The sequence below is a fragment of the Cavia porcellus genome, unplaced genomic scaffold, assembly GCF_034190915.1.
Source record: "Cavia porcellus strain 051 isolate PalLab524CR breed Dunkin Hartley unplaced genomic scaffold, mCavPor4.1 scaffold_12, whole genome shotgun sequence".
NCBI lineage: Eukaryota > Metazoa > Chordata > Mammalia > Rodentia > Caviidae > Cavia > Cavia porcellus.
In genome coordinates this window covers 38746263-38766098 of record NW_026947495.1, presented here as the reverse complement: position 1 = coordinate 38766098, position 19836 = coordinate 38746263, and the positions used below count along the sequence as shown (strand labels likewise).

The 19836-nt window shown below is 41.2% G+C and overlaps 1 protein-coding gene across 2 annotated transcripts in view; it reads right to left on the bottom strand.

The window, feature by feature from the left end:
* Positions 1-19836, bottom strand: part of Kif5c (kinesin family member 5C) — a 162924-nt gene that overhangs the window by 61494 nt on the left and 81594 nt on the right. For both annotated transcript variants that reach the window (XM_005007702.4, XM_003478704.5), the window contains exons 8-11: positions 18042-18166; positions 15193-15297; positions 14513-14661; positions 3097-3245 (exon numbers count right to left, since the gene is read on the bottom strand). In XM_005007702.4, the coding sequence (XP_005007759.1) occupies positions 3097-3245; positions 14513-14661; positions 15193-15297; positions 18042-18166 (528 nt within the window). The remainder of the gene's footprint in view (positions 1-3096; positions 3246-14512; positions 14662-15192; positions 15298-18041; positions 18167-19836) is intronic.

Sequence of the window (19836 nt, the reverse complement as noted above, 5' to 3'; positions counted from 1 at the left end):
GACATATGGGATGTCTTTGCAGGCCTTCCAGTTTCCTCTTTCTTTAGGGTAGAACTTTCCAGACTCCCCTCACTGGCCCACACACAAATATTTAATGCTAGTTCCATGTACAAGCAGTACTCATGACAAAAGAGAATAAACTTGGAGTCCAGCCCCCCTCACATCAGATGCCAGCTCCACCAGAGATGGATCCCCTTGAGGGAGCCATCCGACCTCTTTAGCAGGAATACTGCTAAAGATTAATCGCCCAGTCTTGGGAAGATAACAGAAAGCCTGGCTTGGTGTGTTATATGCATGACACCCACTACACATCAGTGCTATGCAGCTAATCCTTGAGATAGCTCTGCACTCACGGTTGGTCGAGGGTCACTCCATGTCTCCTCACTGCCCCTAAGCACCTCAGTCCAACCTGACAGCTTTATCATCAGAGGTTCTCTGCATTAAGAACTTCGCCCCAGAACACTCACCTTTAAAATACAAGCGTTAATTTGGAAGGAAGGAGGGATCTGCAAAATCCCTTTCCCTGATCCCATTTTACTCAGCGGTGATGCAGTAATGGGAATGATGGGGTTCTCCCTATTCTCTTCCTTCCAATCCACTTCCCATATGGTCCACAGGGCCCTCACCCCTGTCTGTGCCTTCAGTCATCAATCAAGATTGACAATGCACAACCTTCTCTCTCCAGCTCAGGCAACGAGACCTCCAATCTAACTCCTTCTTCAAATTTCCCCAGCTACTACCTCTTGACACCTTTCCTTGTGTCCCTCACCCCCAGCCTAGCTCTTCTCCCACGTTTTAGGTCTCAGGTTCTACCCTTCCTCCAACTTGACCTAGACCAAAACCACAGAGCCGTCCTTGACAACTGTCTCCCCATACCTAATTCTTCACCAAATCCTGCTCATTGCTCCTCCCAAATTATCTCTCAGGTCCATTCATCTCTCCTACTTCTATTACCATGTCTCTCAATTCAATGGCCCTTATCTCACCCCTTAGTACTTCTTCTGCTCAATCCAGCCCGATCACTGGATTTTCAGAAATGGCTTCTCATTGCTTCAAAGATAATGACGAAATCTTAGATGAGGATTGTGTATAGACATGCTGGGACCACCCATATCTACTCTAAGCCCACCTCAGGCCCCAGACACCCCTACACTGTCCTTTTTCCCTCAGTTATTATAAATTATTTAAGTCCTCTCAGTTGCATCTCTATCCTCGCCCCTCATCTCCTAATTCACCCAGCTAAGAGCTGTGATTCTCATTTCTATTGCTCATTCCAGAAGCTTTCACTGGCTTCTTATTGGAGGTCAGGTCCTCAGCTGTAATTACTCCTGGCACTACATACTTCCCTTTCTTAGTATGCAATACAGACCGTCATCACACATCATCAAGAGTGACTGAAGTTACCTCCCTGCTCAGAGCAGAGTTCACATCTGACTGCCTACCTTTTCATGTCAAGCACCCACATTAAATAAAGTTCATTTAACACACATTTATTATAGCTGTATTATGTGCCAGAAACTATGTGTTACTTTCTCCTAAATTATGTAAGTTAAGGGTATACACAGAATCTCACCCAACAGCACAGAAAATAGTAAATTTTTGATTAGATTTTCAAGGTAGGTGAGTGGAATTATCAGTTAAAACTATGCCAAGCAAAAAGGCCAAGAGCACAACAGATGCCTAAGAAGATCTTGGCATGCAGTGAGTCAGACAAACGAGGCAGGGGCAGACCCCAGAGGGCAGCACTGATGGGAGGAGAACTGGATAGTTAGAGCTTGGCAGGACATGGGAAAGTTTGGAAAAGAGCAAGGTTAATTGCTAGGGCACAATGCATTTAAGGCCTGTCCCCCAACCCTGTACCAAAAGGCCTTAATGAAAGTCCCAGCCACCCCACAGAGAACTGACCCAAGAGAACTACAGGAATAGAATAAAACTTCCCACAGCCACTCCCCATATTGCCTTTCACACTCCCTCCCTCCTACTCCTGCCAAATTGCCTGGAATCATCCACCAACCCCAGGTGCTGAATTATTCAATTATTCTTGCAGCTTTTGAAACACATGTGCAGCTAGAAACTCTTCTGACAAGAGAAGAATCCTGTTATTTAGGCTACTAGGTCATTTTCTGATCCTCTCTGAATTCTCATTTGCCATGTAATTGTTTTTCAATTGAACAGTAGCTCATTGACACCCACCCTTACTAGCAAAAGGCAGCAGCAAATATACAATTACAAAGTCTCCTGCTCTCTGCAGCTACAAACAGGTGGTGTTACCTGCAGCACCCGGTTCTACACTCACCCAGGGCTGAGGTCTGCGGCAGCACCAAAGATGCTGGGGGACGACTTCCAACTATCCACCAGGCCCCTACACCACACACACCAACTGACCTTATTTCAGGGAGGGGACAAAAAAAGGCTTCTACCTTCTAACCTCCACCACAATGCTAAAGTCACTAAAAACATATGTCTACACTTGAATCTGGAAACCCCTCCGAGCGCCTCACCCACTGTCCACCCACCCACTGTACGTCAGCTCTCTGAGATATTTTCTCCCAGCAGAACAAACCAAAGAGAATGTTTTTTGGGGGGGAAGGAAAGCTAGTCACGAAACCACCCTGAAAGGCTCCGTTTTAGCACAGGGCTTCTTCAGGAGTTCTCTATTTCTGTCTCTGAAGAAGCAGAGCATGACATTAGGTTTTAAAACAAGGAGGCCAAGTATTAGCAAGAGGTGACTTTCACCCCAATTGAGGATAAAATTAATCAGATAAAATGACAAAGTCTCAGACATTGCCTTCCAGACCTCAAGTAAAATGACAAGACAGTGAAGGGCAGTAATAGACAGACAGATCTCACTAGAAGTAGTTAGGGGAACCCTGCAAATAGCTACTTGCCTACCCCCATGTGTGTCAACCAAGTCATGGGGTGGGCGTGAGGCATCATGTGAGGGAAAAGGAAACATTTGCTGTCCATAGTCATGGGAAGACTGAACCAAGCTCAATCAACCACGATTCCAAGTGTCTCACAGGAGCCAGCAGTCACAGAACAGAGAAAGCACCACTCACGCCTCCTTCTCCCCACCCCATTCCCCTTCTTCCTTACCATTCCGCCACCTGTTCAGTTCCATTTCCAGATGCTGGATAACATTCTTCAAAGTCTTGTTTTTCTCTTTCTCTTTTTCATATTTCTTCTTCCATTCTTCTGCTGTCAGTTCCAGGTTTACAGAGACTGTATTCTTGATGGTCTTGGCTCTGTGATTAAGAGTGTAAGGGGAAAATTCTGAGTATAGCTACTAACATTTGTTAAATCAGTAGAAAGAGTCCTCAGATTCCTCACATCCAAAGGCATACAAACTTCCTAGCTGTATGAATGGCACCACTACTTGTAAGGGGCCACTCTCCTCAGATCATCCATTAAAAGGAAAATCAAGATTTTTGAATTGAGATTTTTGTACTTCCCAATTTAAAACTTTTAAAAAATAACATGTGGCATAAACATGTTTAATGGCCACCATTTTGCTGCTCTTGGTATAAGCAATGCTGTGACCTCCTAGAGCACATGGCCAGAGACGGAGGAAGGGTGGGCTTCCATGATACACAGACGGCAGCTAGACAACAACTCCAGGAAGCAACTGGGAAAAGCAAACCAGCAGCTGCCCCAGGAGACAGTGAAAACTGAAGACACAATTCACCTAGAGATTAGCACAGAAATTAACCCATAATAGGTTTTCCTATTAAATTCATCACAACAGAACTCTACCATTACTTACTGCTTAAGAAAGTAAAACCCCATGTGGCATCCTGTTTTATTTACTATGCAAACAGTTTTTGTACTATCATATTTGCCAGTATGATCAGATGTGTGATCCAGGTTAATTACGGTTGTCATCAAATCATATTCTGGACATGATTTCTATCTTAGTGCAAGAAATTCAGTAATCCTCACCAGCACTGCAGACGTCATTCCAAAAAATAATTCCTAAAGCAGACAACTAAATAACCTACTGTCAAAAGAGGAGTTCAACAACTTCAATATAAGACTCACTAAAGAATTAGTACAACTCTCTCTCATTCACAGTAGTTTGAGGCTGCTATCCCCAGAGGTGTTTCAACTCTAATTTTTCAAACAGCAGCAATTTTATTACTACTTTAAAGTCTGTTTCAGTCTGACACTCTCACCTCACCTTCTAATGTCCTCAGGCAGTGTTGTGGATGTTTCTCAGATTCAAGCACAAACATTGCAGCATCCTTATCAACTTAGTAAGTCATGAAGTGAAAAATAACTCATGGTTAAAAGGCTTATTGTCGTTCAAGAGTACACTTTCAGACTACTGATTTGATTTTTTGAATTACAAAGAGTCCCCTGATGATTCCAAATAACACTAGAAGGAGAAAGATGGAGAACCTCTGCTATATTCTGGAAGGTGTAATCAAAAGCACATTTTGTGAGGAGACCCAGCAAGATGACCGTAAGCACAACTGGTCCTCACTCTCAATGTTCTTTCAAAAACTGCCCAGAAAATTACTTTTCTTCTTCTTCTCCTCCTCCTCCTCCTCCTCATCTTCCTCCTCCTCCTCCTTCTCTGTCTCAGCATCCTGGCAGTAAACAGATGACCTGCTCCAACTGGAATCTGAGTTTTTGCAAATGCATAAAAAAGTAGTAGGAAATAACAAGGTATGGTACCCCCTACGCTGGTGAGGAGGGAACCCTTATCACCTTCAGACTGGCAGAGGCCCAGAGAGAAAGAGCTAACAGAGAACAGCTGTTGGGTGGGAGCTACAACAACCTCTGCTCTAGGGCACAGCCAGCACACTGTGACCCTGCAGGAAGGAAGCTAGGAAACAAGGACCCTGACCTCATTCTCTCTTGTCCTTCAAGTCACCTGTCCATATTTCTTCACACTGACTGCAACAGGGGCAAGGGAACCCACTCAGTAGTGTAGACCAATCACCCTCCAGGGCACAAAAAGGGCAGGAAGGGTATAGCAGTGTAGACAAAAGATACACAGCACAATCCCATTTGGAAATCAGTCAACAGTGGTAAACCTTGGCCCTTGCTGGATCCCTAGACTTCATTCAGCCTCAAACTAGGCAGAGGGGCATGGCTTTTCACCCTCCAAAAGCAGAATTGATAAAAATCAGCTACTACTGACAAAGAAAGATGTTACCTCTCCCAAAATTATTCTGCAAGTTTAAAACATCCACACAGAGCAACCTGCTCAAGCTCCCTCCTGCCTCCCTGGAGCTGTATGTTTCTCCTTCAATAAAATTCCCTATTCTTAAAAAAATAAATAAATAAAACATCTACACAACGTCTAGGTGGTTTGTATGTGTCTATATGTATAGAAATTGGCAAGCTGGTTCTAAAATGTATGGGGAAAAAAAGGTCAAGAATAGTCAAGACAATTTTGAAAATCAAAGCTAGAGAACTGATTATCAGTACCTGTGAGGTCACAATAATTAAAACTGATTACATAAAATTTCAGAAATTTTAGAGTAGAAGCACAATGGATAGTCAAGAAACAAATACACAGTCATCTGCTTTATGACAAAGGTGGCTCTACAGTGGGAGAAAGGACAATTCTTTCTATATATACAACTAGCCTCTAATACTATATAAAAAATTCTATCCCAAATGGGTAAAATAATAAAACTTCTAGAAGCAAATAGAGGCAAATATCTTCGAGACTTGATGGTAGGCAAAGACTTCTTAAATAGGTCATAAAATATTAGTAAATTCATTAAAATTAAAAACCTCTCTTCATTAAAAATCACCATGAAGAGAATTAAAAGGCAAGTCACAACATGGGAGAAGATATATAAAATACATACACCTGACAAAAGACTGACCCAGAATAACTCCTATAAATCAAAAAGAAACACTAAGCAAAAACTTGACTACACTTTTTTTAAAAAGTGCTTAGCATCATTAACCATGAGAGAAATTTAACTTAACACTATGATAAGAGATATGTACCCAACAGGATGACTAACTATATTTAAACAGTTTAAAAATGAAAACTGCTGGGGAGGAACAACAGTGACCCTAACACTGAGCTGTTCCTGAGAAGAGTATCAGTTACTACTATCATTTTGGAAAATGTTACTACCTATTAGAGCTAAATAAACCATATCCCTATGACCCAGAAATTCTACTCTTACCCAAGAAAAATAAGGACATACGCTCACTCAAAAGCATGGCAATCAGTATCATAATAACTTTATAATAGCTCCCAAATGAAAATAATCCAAATATCCATCAACAGTCAGATAAAACAGACATGCTATATTCAAACTATAGAATAGTGTATAACTATTCAAAATAAACTACTACATCTAACAAAAATAAACTACAGACAGCAGTGCAAAAAGCAGCCAGATACAAAATGACACTATGTGATCTCATATGAAGTTCGAAGACAAGTAACACTAATTCATGTTGATAGACACAGGATGACAATGATCCTTGGGGGTACAAGAGAGAGGCTTCTAAGACATTGGGCAATGGTTACCTTGATGTACATTTGTTAAAAAAAAAAGAATTATAAACTGTACACTCAAATTTGTGCTTTTTATAATATATATATTATATTAACTAAAAGTTAATATATATATTATATTATATTATATATTATATTATATTAAGTTAACTAAAATCTGATAAGCCGATGTAGAAAGGAATCATACCAGATATAAGAATTTCCAGATTGCGGGATAGTGTTACTAAGAAAGATACTGAATTTCTGTGCCCAGTGAGTTTTTTTAATAAAACAAATATTCTCCTTTCTAGGATGTTGAAAACAATCTTGCAACAGGAATAAAGAGGGTCTCTGTCCTTCATTCCCCTAAGAGGCCTAGAGTAAAAGGATATAAGAATCTGTAATGTCTTTTTCTTTTTACTGTGAACATTAGCAAATTTAGAGGATAAGGATTTCATAACTACTAGCTCCTACTAAATTTTGCTATTTTAAATGTACTTTCTTCCTTTGCGAATATTCAGCTAGTTGCTCTTACTGTAGTTCTCTTGTTTTATTTTGCCCTGTAAGCATTATTTATTTGCTTATTTATTTATTTTGATCTTTTCTCAGGTCAAAGATGCAGAATTTTCCATATGCTTGTATTTTTTTTCCATATCCTGGTATTTTCCATACACTTGCTTTTAAAAGCTTGGGCCTAGTTCCCTCTCTGGAGTGGAAAAGGATTTTTGTGCTTCTGAAGTGGTGCTTGCATCAGACCATACAACATTATACCAAGACTCTGAAATGGTAAATCAACGTGGATCCTGGCACAAAGCTACAAGAGGCCATGACGTGGAGGGACTGGGCACAGAACATATATGTGAGCCTCTGAAGGCTCATGAGGAAACATAAAATTAATATGACGACAGAAATTAAGACGTGCTCTAAGGAAAGTTTTATAGTTTTGTCCAGCTGAAGATACAGCTTCGTAGTGCTCAGCAGTGGGACACATTCTGAGAATGTACCAGGTGATTCTATCATTGTACAAGTACGCTAGAGTATGCCACTAAGTGATATAATCTCATGGGACCACTGGCATATATGTGACCCAAGTGTGATCAAAACATCATTATGCAGACTGTTACTAAGAGCAATACCATCTGACATCCTAAGGTGTTCTCTCTTTGATACAGGAAAACAAGCCAATGAGCCCTATCCTGGCCACTTACTGTTCAAACTGGCTGTGAAATTGCTCAATTAATACAAAGTAATCTAATCATTCACAAAGAAAGGAGCATGAAAAGATCTTGGGCCTTTATTTCTAAAAGCTCTCAGGTTTTACCCAGAGCCCCAAATTTATGCTATACCACAGGTTAGAACCTAGCAGGCAATGAGCCAGTCCTCAATCAAAGGCTGCTTAGTGGAAGAACCTTGAATTGATCTTAGGTTTCAAGTCTAACGGCAAGATCTGCTTAGTAAACATGAGACCAGTTGTGAGAGTGCCATTATCACTGCCCATTTTGCAGCTTCTCTTTGTTTGACTTGCTTCGGAGATGCAAGCACCACTTCAGAAGCACAAAAATCCTTTTCCACTCCAGAGAGGGAACTAGGCCCAAGCTTTTAAAAGACTTGTTACAGGGCTAATAAATATTAATCCCCCTTGGAGAAGGCAGACCAAACACAACCCACAGACAACAGAGGCCCCAACAGCCAGAAGTACTCAAGCTTTGTTATTTCTTTCCCAGCACCACTCAGATCCTCCTTCACTGAATTTGTAGCTTACACATTCACAAGTATATATCCAAACTAAGAGGCTAAGTGTTCCTCTACTACCACCAAGGCTGAGCACCCACATTTGACACTCTGAAAAGGCATCTTTGCAATTTGGCACTTAGTGTTGGGGGACGGGGTGATAGGTTGGATTCTATCAGGAGAGGAGTCCCAAAAAAGAAGTGCGATGGATGAAAAGAAAACAAGAGAGAGACAAAGTTATAGGATGGGAGGTAGGGGCGACAGCCTCAAGCACTTGAGCACTTATTACAGTTTCTCTGGCATTTTATTAGCCTCTTTTTTACAAAGAATAGAAGCAGATGACACAGAGTAAAGTTCAAATAAGTGGAAACTTAATTGTTTAACTTTCCAGGGATCATCTCTGGCTATATCTGGCCTTCATATTTACCATTCTTTTGGACACATCTTGGCAAAGTACTTCATCCTGTTCCAGTAGCATTCCACTGAGACTCAAGGTACTGCATGCATTATCTTAACACAATGCATTTGTAAGACTTCTTCCAGAACAAACAATCATATGGCCTAGGATAGCACAAAGTTCCTGGGATGACCAGAGGTTAAACTAGTCTAAGTTAATCTGTTATCCACAATGAGAGACAGGACACACCTATACCACTCGCTGGGATCACTCGTGTCCTAAGAAATCCCATCCCCTCTTTCTTAAATGACTTCCTTCATATTTACTGGCCACAAGCAGTTCTAAATGACACGAATTTCACCTATCCTTGGAGTTTCTTTCAATGACTTTGATCTCCTTGGAAGAGACAGGAAGATGCTGATTCTTGGTACCTTCATGCCTCAGGTTCCAGCATATTCCTTTGCCCTCCAGGGATTCAGGATAGTACTGGCATTCGAATAAGTACCTCAAGACAACCTTACACATAGAATAAGTCTGCAGTGTATGATTCCGTGAATGGTGTGTGAGACAGACATAGAAACTGTCCTCTATCTACAAAGGGTAGGAGAGGGTGGTCCCTTCTCTATCAGCCAGGGTTCCCCAGAGAAACAGAGCCAACAGGAGAGAGACAGACAGGCAGATTATGTATCTCATTATATAATAAGATCATATTATGTATACAAAACACGTCTTCCTCTCATTTTTTTGTTTAGAGAAGTTGGCTCGCATGACAGTAGGAGCTAGTAAAGTTAAAGAGGCATGGGGCATGCCCAGCAGGCTGGGAACTCAGGATAAAGTGAACCTACAGGCTTGAAGCAGAATGCCTTCTCTGGGAAACATGGGTTTTTGCTTTTAAAGCCTTTGATTGCTTAGGTAAAGGCCACTCTTGCCCTCCACAGTAATCTATTTAAGGTTGACTGATTGTATATGTTAACCACATCTGCAAAATACTTTCACAGCCACAGCAAGATTACTGTTTGATTAATTAATTGGTCCTAGAGCCTAAGGAGGCTGACACTAACACTAACATCCATCATCTGAGTCTCAGTTCCTATATAAACAGCTATACCTCCAAAGCTGGCTTCCTTGGCAATGCGTGGGGAAGGCAGTTCCCTGCTTGTGAGAAAGATGACCAGGAAGGAGAAATTAAAATTTTTATGACTTAGATGAGGAGCCAGCATATAGTTAAATTTATGTCACTCACGCTCTCTCTTGCTACAGGAGCAAAAATCTAACCCTACTAGGGTCCCAGAAACAAGCCTTTCAAGGGGAGCAACTTAAGTCTTTTCTGGATTTCTGTTACAAGAATATTCAAGTATGTGCCTTGGCCAAAAGCGCTTGCTTCACCTCTGCAAGTAACTTCTTCTCAGGCTCTGATGGCATAAGCTTAGCATGTGCTCTATTCAGACTGCTGAATTCAGCTGCCACAAAAATGATAGGTGGCATGATTAAAATGACAGCGTGATCTTTTTCAAACACATCAGGAAAAGAAGAAGGAATACTATTTTGCTTATCAATTCTCATTCCACATTCAACATATAAATAAAGCCATTGAATTATTCATGTTGGATCAATCAAAACTATTGGTGCAAGGACCTGCTGAGCCAGACCTTCTGAACTGATCAGCCTGGCCCTTGGGGCTCCCTTCCCTCCATCAACAACCCAAATCAAGGCACATTAACTAGGTTTCCAAGATAATTGGGTGATCTGAATCCACATTCCTAAAACTCATAAATATCTTTTTTCCAATAGTGCTATGCAAGTACTTTGGAAGAGTAAATAAAGACTAAAGAACAAAATGCTAGAGGCCAGAAAATAAAAGTCAATGGAAGTGCTCTAATTTGAGTCTGTCTTTTTGACTCTTGGCTGCTTGAGGTTTCAAGTGCTGCCTCTCAGTTTGCTTGAAACTGTGGCAGCATTTGCCTGTTCAATAGCACAGGGTAGGACACTGAGGAAACTAAAAGATCTGAAAAGAAGAGCAAGGATTCATCAGCGACACCTGACACAAACATGGTGGGTTTCTCCCGCTACATTTGTCTACTGGAATTCTGAGGAAGGCTGAGGCAGGCTGGCTGAGACCAGGAAGGTACCCTCAGATATCTTCAGACTCTGCCATGTTTCTCTTGTTTCAGAGGCTACATTACTCTGTTTTATTCAGAGCATCAATCCAAGCCAGCCAGCCACAAACGTGCACATTTGTCATGTCCATGAAAGAGCCCACAGGAATGACTGAGGACCCTCACACTGTCCTAAGATCTAGCCACCTCCTCAACACAAATCTAATTCATACTCATTATGCCAAATTTGAGATGCACCAAGCAGCCTTTTTTTTTTGAGTTCAAAGTGCTTACCCTCATTTGCTTTTGAATACCATGCCTAATCCAAAGTTCTAATTCATGTTTGCTATACAACTGGGTTCAATGAGGACACTTAACAGTAAAGCAGATATAGGCCCCATAGAGAAGTTCAGTGTCCATAAAGAATCAATTAACTAACTTGAGGAGAGCATAAAGGGAACACAGCCTCACACATGTCTAAGTATATACTGAAAAGCAAACCCAATCCAAACCTAACTCAGCCTTGGGCATAACTACCATATAACGGTGTAACAGTTCATCAAGGAATCCCACAACAAACTTGAAGTTCATCTGTTCATTTATTCCATAAGCATTTATTTGCTGATCTCTTACTGTGCCCTAATTGTGCTAAATGTTGAGTGGAAATGGATGCCAATGACAAACTCATTCCTTGCTGTCATACAGCTCAGAATCCAGATGACACTGATAAACCTGTTTCATTTGGAACCATAATTGACATTCCTTTTTATTTCCTAGAATCCTCTATTATCAGTATTCAATCCTGTCTCTTAATTACAGTGCTGTCCCCTATAGTACTTTATATCCAATCTAATCTCATCTATTACCATGACCTTCCCAAATGTCAATACTGTCAGATTGCTTCACTTGCAATTGTCAATAACCTATTACATGCTGGCCCTTTGCTAAGTGAAAACTGAAGCTACTCATACACTCCTCTAAACACTCTAAGAAGTAGGCATTACATCTCATTCTAAGGCTAAAAGACAGAAGATTCAGACACAAGTAAACAAGAGCACGGGTCAGTGGCAGATCTTAGCTTTATAACTGGGTGTGCTGAACCCAAGGGCTATGCCCAGCCACTGCAGTGTGCTCATCCAGACTGCTATGGTTGGGCTATGGTTTGTATACTCCAAAGTTGCCTTCATTGGGAGCATGGTCCTTAATCTGCTAATGCTGAAATGTGATGAAACCTTTTAAGAAATGGAGCCTAGCACAAAGTAACTGGGTTACTGATAATGCTGCCTTCAGGATTATGGTAGTTTCCACAAAACCACGGTAAATTCTCATAACAGAATTGTTATAAAAGAGAAAGCCTGGCATCTTTCCAGCCTCTGGCTTCATGTTTCATCATGTAGTTTCCCCTTTTCACACAAATTACTGCCACTGTGATGCTGTCACGAAGTCCTCGCCAGAGCCACAATGATGCCAATACCATACCCTTGAATCTCCATAACTGTTAGTGTAAATAAACCTCTCTTGTATAGATAGTATCTAACCTTGAGTTTTCGCTATAACAATGCAAAACAGGCCAATATAAAGATTCCTGCTCAAGCAGCTCTCATGTGAGAAGTTCCAGATAGTGTTGTATAGGCCATATCCTAGAATATTCTGCATCTTCACTCATTTACTAAACTGTGTGGTCTCAGCTATGCTATGTAATGCCTTTCAGTTTAACTCTCAATTTCACCCTCTGTTCAAAGTGAAATAATCCTTACCAGTCAGAATTGCTAAGGGGAATTTGGACAAGTCTAACACCACATATTTGGTACTTAAAATGTGTGAATGATAATGAAGATGCTGATGAAGGCCTAAGATCAGGAGAAAGAGAATAATCACTTGAACTGATACCTAATTTGTTTCTGTGGACAGCAGCTAATGCTCACTACCAGCAGCTACCTGATGTCAGCCCAGAATAACCTAGGCTTAAAAAGGTCCAGAATATGTTTACTTTCCAGGTAAGAAGTTTTTAAGAGATATTTCATTTATAAATGCAGTTGGAGGTGGTTTACTCAAACCCGTCTCTAGAGCCAACTGCTAAAGCTCAAGTTTAAGGCACTGAGAGGGAAAGGGGGCAGGAACAGGATGTCTTCTGTATTTACCAAAAGCACATGCTAGTGGAGAGATATCCTAGGAGTCTCGAGGAAAGTAGGTATTATACCATTGCAAACCCACTGGTAAAGCATTTGTCAAATCAAAGAACTAACTGGGAAGAAGTAGAGGACACAAATGCAGTTTAAAAGATATATTAGTTCTACAACATCTCAGCATAATTAGTATTTATTTAGACATCCCACCCGTGCTATGACTGCATAATTCTATGTTCTGTTGAAGGGTCAGGAAATGACAGGTTTCGTGCAGTTTAAACAAGTCATAACAATTTCCGATGTACCATGCCCACCCAAAGTGTCCTTTCTCTAGGCCTCTGAGACTATTTCTCAGGAATAACCACTCCCAGAAGCAAGGCAGAAAAATGCTCATGACATTCATTTACAAATGAAGCCACTAAGGTCCACAGAGAACTGGTAACTTATATATAGACCACAGGACTATTCCATCAGACGGAACGATGGCAGCAAAATCTCCAACCTCAGCTCCAGGATCAGCCCACTGTGGGCTGCACATGCGCAGCTCACTCCACACCACTCCAAGCTCTTGGGGAACTAATGAACCTTGAGAACTCCATGGCTGAGAGGACTGGGTGAGGAAATATGACTGAAGGAGGTCAGCCTTGGGCAATGAGAGGAAGCAGGTGAAAAAGGAAAAGGCAAGAAAAAAAAAAGGATAGTAAGAACCAAGCCATACCCATAATGATTGCTGGGGGATTACGGATGTTCCCGCTGCCAACCTGTCAATACCATAGAAACCACGCTTGTCACATCTGAGCATTTTGGAAGGTGGGAAGACAGCTGCCTTAAGCCTCTTCCCTCAGCATACATCTGTACCTCCTGCCTCAGGGTAAGCACAGAGCCTCTCCCTTTCCTTTTTTGTTTATGCCACTACTCTACATGCATCCAAGTACCTGATTGTTTTATGAGCAACTCTGAAAAGATCCCAAATGTGTCGGTGAAAGGTGGTTATTAATCTTGAAACGTCTTAGTCACTTTCCTTGTCACTAGGACAAAATAATGGACCCAACACAAAGGCGGAGAGACTTATTTTAGCTCACATTACTGTGCACACTTGGCTGGCTCCAAGGCCTAAAAAAGCATGACAGAGGGGCACAGCACAAGAAATACACTTACACTGTGGCAGCCAAGAAGCAAAGAAGGATAGAGAGATACATTCTTCCAGGTCATCCCCATGGAAACTCACCTCTCCCGCTGGGCCCAAATCCTAACAGTACATTTAGCTATGATGCTTCGATCATTCCAAATATATAAGGCTTTTGGAGAATATTCTAGTTTAAGCCATTCAAGACTTACACACTGGAAATTATATGAGCCTACACATTAGACTTTTCTTCCATGAAAAACACTCGGCTCCATGATCGAGTGGCATCTACAGAAAGTTTGGGTGTTTTATTTTGTTTTAAACATCATAAACATTCTTTTAACATCATATCTTTAGATTATTCTCCCTATTATTTAAAGCCATAATTATTCTTTTGGCTTCAAAAAATACCAGATGATTTCCCAAGTTCACAGATCATTTGCTAGAGGCAGTTCAGCAACTACTCACAACCTCATTTGATTAGCTTCTGACACCGGCCGCCTCCACTCACACCTAAGACCTCAGAGTCAACTCAGCGTCTAGATCCCAAGAGACCACACGCACCTCTGTCCAAACATGAGCGTGGACTTGGTCTCAGCCTCATTGAAGACAGAAGGAGAGCAGCAAATGACAATGGTGGTTCTACAGTTCCCACCCAGAGAGTCCTGGAGGATCCGAGTCATCTTGCTGTCCCGGTATGGCACATGTGTTTTCTATTTGGGAAAAGAAAAGGCATTGGTTTTGATGGCCCATTAAAAGGAAAAATACAGAAGTAAGCTAGTAAGGGAGGGAGACACTGGGCTTAGAAATATGTGCAAAATAAGAATTTGTGGCCAAAGTCAGGTGTGGTGGCTCATGCCTGTAGTCCCAGCACTAGAGAGACTGAGGCAGAAGGATCTTTGCGAGTTCAAGACCAGCCTGGGCTACAAAGTGAGCTCAAAGCCAGCCTGAACTGCATAGTGAGAACCCTGTCAAAAAGACAAAAAAAAAAAAAAAAAAAAAAGAATTTGTGGCCAGGTCTTTGGATCTGGCCAAAGTTTAAAATGCCCACAGGAAATCAGCATCACTATTCACACTTTTTGGTGGACTGGAGCTCCCAGCAACAGGTATCCACAGCCAGGATTCCTTCTGTTCTCCAAACAGAAAAATGAATGAATCTCTAGAGTATGTGACAAAGAGAACTTGCAAACCCAAAAGGCAACTGTTCAAAATATTATTTAATAGATGGGGAGGGGATCACTTACTGTCCCTTCTGCCAAGGCAGAGATCACATTTCCAAGAGCAGACAAAGATTTATTGATATTTTTAGCTTCATCAAGAACAGCTCCCTCGGCACCAGTTTTGCTGACCTACCAGGAGAAGACAAAGCAGTGAGCTGCACCGTACAGGAAGAGAGCAAAGTAGAAAGTTCAAATTTACACGAGGACAAAGGAGAAAATCTCACTAGAAAGCAAGAAAAAGGAAAAGTAAGAACCACACTGGTAAAACCAATCCTGGAGCATGCGACTGGGGATTTGGTCTCTTCTGCTGTCATTTTCCTCTCAATTAGGTTTTAGTGGAATGGCTCAAATGCCTCAAGTGGGAGAGCTGCAGATGCTTCCCCAGGGGACATCCATCCAGAGAAACCAGGCTCTGGAAGTGCTGTCATCACGGCTACGCTTGGGTCCTGGGAGACTCAACTACAGTCTCTACACAAGAGGGAGCCCGGAGGGAAGTGTTAAGCGAATATGCTGTCCTGAGCCACAGTGAATGGAACAATGCACAAAACGGAAAATAAAAATTCCAAATTCAGGCAGAGGACAAGAAGTGGTAGGAGTGGTAGTCCAGACTCTGTTCCTTCCCTGCTAATTTCTATATCCATTTTTTAAAAAAGAAAAAAGTAAAACCCAAAGAAGCATGAAAAGTCAAGAAAGTGTGTCTTACACTATAAATTTGCCTTTTTTCCTCTACTGCCAGAGGGCCCATGCACAGTGCCTCCTCTGCTGTGTTATTACTGGTAATTTCATATTTATAGCATTTGCTCTAGGAAGAGAGCAGTTTACAGACGCTGGAAAAAGGAAAAAAAGAAACTCAACATGATTCATGTCTCTGCTGTCTGGACAAATGATGCGGGGTGAGCAGCTGCTCTCTGAAGAAAAAAAAAAAAGGAAAAATCATTTTTAAGCTGCACAAAGATGGATTTCAATTCTGTATAAAGGAGAAACCTCTGACAACAGAGGTGAATGCTTGTCTCGGGGGAGGTTTTCTCAAATAGGACAGGTTCTCATCTGTTGGAATTGTGTGTACGGGAACCCCTGCTTACAGATAGAGAAATCACGTAGCTAATGGGTTACAAACAGTTACAGTCTAATCTCACCATGGTTTTAAAGATTTTTTGTATTTGAGTATCTTAACTCCATGAAGTACACAAGGCAGGCACTATTACCTTCCTTTTAAAGACAAGGAAAGTGAGCTCCAGAGACATCAAACTGCCTGTGTAGGGAAGAATGTCATTTAGGAGATACAGAAACAATGAAAGCTCAGAGTTCTGTTCTATGAAATCACACAGATGCATTCATGTGGACACATCTAAGGCAAACAAAAACAGGCAGGGACAAAAGAAACTATGAGGAGGACACTTTAAGGCACCTCATAAAACTGCTAGCAATAATCACCAACATGGTACAGAGACAGGTTTCCACTCTGATCTACCAGTAAGTAGTTTTCAAGTGTATTTAGGCCCTAAATATCCATCTCTGAAGTCAGGTATGGTGGCACAGCACTCTGGGAGGCTGATGAAGGAGGATTCAAGTGTAAGCCTAGCCTGGGCAACTTAGTAAGAGCCTGTCTCAAAATAATAATAATAATTTTTTTAAAAAAGAAGAAGAAAAAGCAGCATGGCAGGGGATGTAGTTCAGGGCAAAGGCCCTGGGTTCAACCTTGAGTGCTAGGAAAAAATTTTTCATCTCTGTGCTCAGCAAGAGTGAAGGCACCGCTAATCTCTTCATATGGACCCACATGTGGCACAGTGGTAAAGGAGATGACCATCAGATGGTCAGTCCAGAACTAATCAGTGCTGCTCCTTTATGTCCAACCTGGTGAGTATCTGTATAACTAGTTACCAGCCTTTGCCAATAAAATTTTAGAATTCCAACCAGGATAATCCAGATGGTTCTCCGCTCATGGTTTTATAAATGTAAATGAGGAGGCATAGTAACCATTACTTACAGGAATGTTGGAGTCCATAGCTTGGTGAGAAGTCGGGGGATGGAACAGTCAGTAGGAATTGACTGCATTGTGAAGGAACTGACTGAGCTACAAGGCTTGCACAATTGGCAACAACTAGTGATGTCAGTGATGATGGAGGAAAGGTGCATAGGGATCAGCTCTGTGATGCTGCCTGAGGGGTCCAGTGCCCTGGCTGGGGTGTAGCAGCAGGAGCCTCCATCATGCTGTGGAGGGAACCTGGAGGGCAGGCTGGAGGACCTGGAGTGTGATTTCAGCAAGTGCCTAGCAGGGCAAGGAACTGAAGACATGCCAAAAGAAGGTCTTAACAAATCCAGAGAATGGTCACTGCTTGTGGCTAAAGACTGATCACAGCCTTACAGCCTAATGGTACCAAGCCCACCAGTGCAAGATACTGGCAGTCCAGGGTCACTGCCAAAGAACCAGGGAACACAGGGAGAGCCTCAGGTCCTAGATCTTCTCTTGGCAAACAAACCTGCAGAGGTGGACCTGCCACCTTCAGATGCCAGAGCCCTTCCCCGACCCATGTTACTGTGGTAATAACACAGGTGACTTTGTGTCCTCAGAAAATCATGCCCCACCCACAGCTACCTTTGCTAAGCCAAGTTCTGACCAATACTTGTGTGGTGTGGTCACCAGGTCCTCCCAGGCATAAATCAGAGTGAGCATCTGAAGCTCCTGCTTGTGATGCTAATAAGGGAACTTCAGGGCCATAAAAGAGTGAGAAAACAAAAGTTAAATTTAATAACATCTTAGCTCAACATTAGGAACCTTTAAAACCAGGGAATAGGAAAGCACAAAAATTATACCACTGCACAGTGAATCAAATAATGGGGGGAAATTATACATAAAACAAAGAGCCAATTACCTTTTCGCTACCAGCCAAATCAACCAAATAAAGCTTCCCACTGAGTTTTTTTTCAGTCTCAACATTCTCTTGTTTAATATTAATCAGGAAGATGCTATGACTTCTAGAGCTGTGCTCATTCATGTCTGAAAAAGAAAATATTTTACCATATTGCAAAGAACACATAAACATACGTAGCAGGCTTCTGGTTTTAAAAGCACAATATATCATGCCTAAAAGCTCCATTTCTTTGAAGTAAGTCCCATTCATTTTTAAAATTATCCAAGAGGCTGTATCTGGTGGTACACACCTATAATCCCAGTACTCCAGAGGGTGAGACAGGAGGATGGCCATGAGTTTGAGGCAGCGTGGACTACACAGTGAGTTCAAGGCCAGCCTGAACTACATAGTGAACTCTGTCTCAAAAACTTAAAATACATACATACATACATACATATATAATCTGAGACTCCTTAAAAAAAAAATGTTCAAGGGGGCTGGGGATTTAGCTCAGCGGCATAAGCGCCTGCCTTGCAAGCAGGCAGTCGTGAGTTCGATCCCTGGTACCGATAAAAAGAAAAAAGACCAAAAAAAAAAAAAAAATGTTCATTCAGCTGGGGATTTAGCTCAGCGGCATTAAGCTCCTGCCTTGCAAGTGTGCGGTCGTGAGTTCAATCCCTGGTACTGATAAAAACAAAAAAGAAAAAGAAAAAAGTTCATTCTAGAAATGAAAGATTTAAAATGCCTTGAACTAGTAAAGAAATTAATCTGAAAACCTTGGATGGCAGTTTATAATCATAGTGTCTCGCTCTGCCTGAAGCTGCTCTCCTCCAGAATCCTCTCTGAGAAGCCCACAGCTTCCCCCACCTCACACTAAATCCCTCAAACTCTATCTCCTGATTAGTACTAGCTTCTTATCTTAGTCATGTGTGTAAGCCTGGCCTTATCAGGAATATCCTAAGCTTTGGTGAAAAGGATTAAGACTTTCTTAAAGAAGAATTAAAACATACACTTCTATAACACATGCTAAGTGCATAGAGGTCTCACAGATTAAATATGCTTCATTTGGATGAGGTCCTAGAAATAAAAATAACTTTCCTACCCTGGTCTTTGTACACCAAACAGACACCCCAGCAACTGTCCTCAGTCATTTCTCTATACCATTTTACTGGCTGTATGTATGCTATTTTTTGTAAAAAAAAAAACTCTATAATACCTCACTTTTTAAAAGTAATTATAATTAATAAACAAAATTAGTAACATTACAGGAAACAGAAGCAACACGTCAAAATCATACATATATTAAACAAGTTATATATATATATATATATGATAATCTGAAAAGGAAATCAAGAAAACAAATGAACTTAATCGAAAATGACAGCTATCCTGAAAACTAAAACTGTTGCTAAAAAGATATTTCAAGTAAGATAAAAATATATCCCCGGTTCATGAATTAAAAGATTTTATACTGCTAAGATGTCCCAAATATACTGCTAATATAACCCAAAGGAATCTATAGATTCAAAACAAGCTTTAGCAAAATCTCAATGACACTCTTTACAGAAACAGAAAAATTTACCCTAAAATTGACGCAAAATCTCAAGGACCTCTGAAAATAACCAAAAAAGTCTTGAAATATAAGAACAATATTTGGAGGGCTCAGAATAACCAATTTCAAAACTTACTACAAAATTATATAAACTATTTGATCTTTGACAAAAGGGCCAAAAACGTACACTGGAAGAAAGACAGACTTTTTAATAAAAGTGTTGGGAAAACTGGCTATCCACATGCAGAAGACTGAGTCTAGACC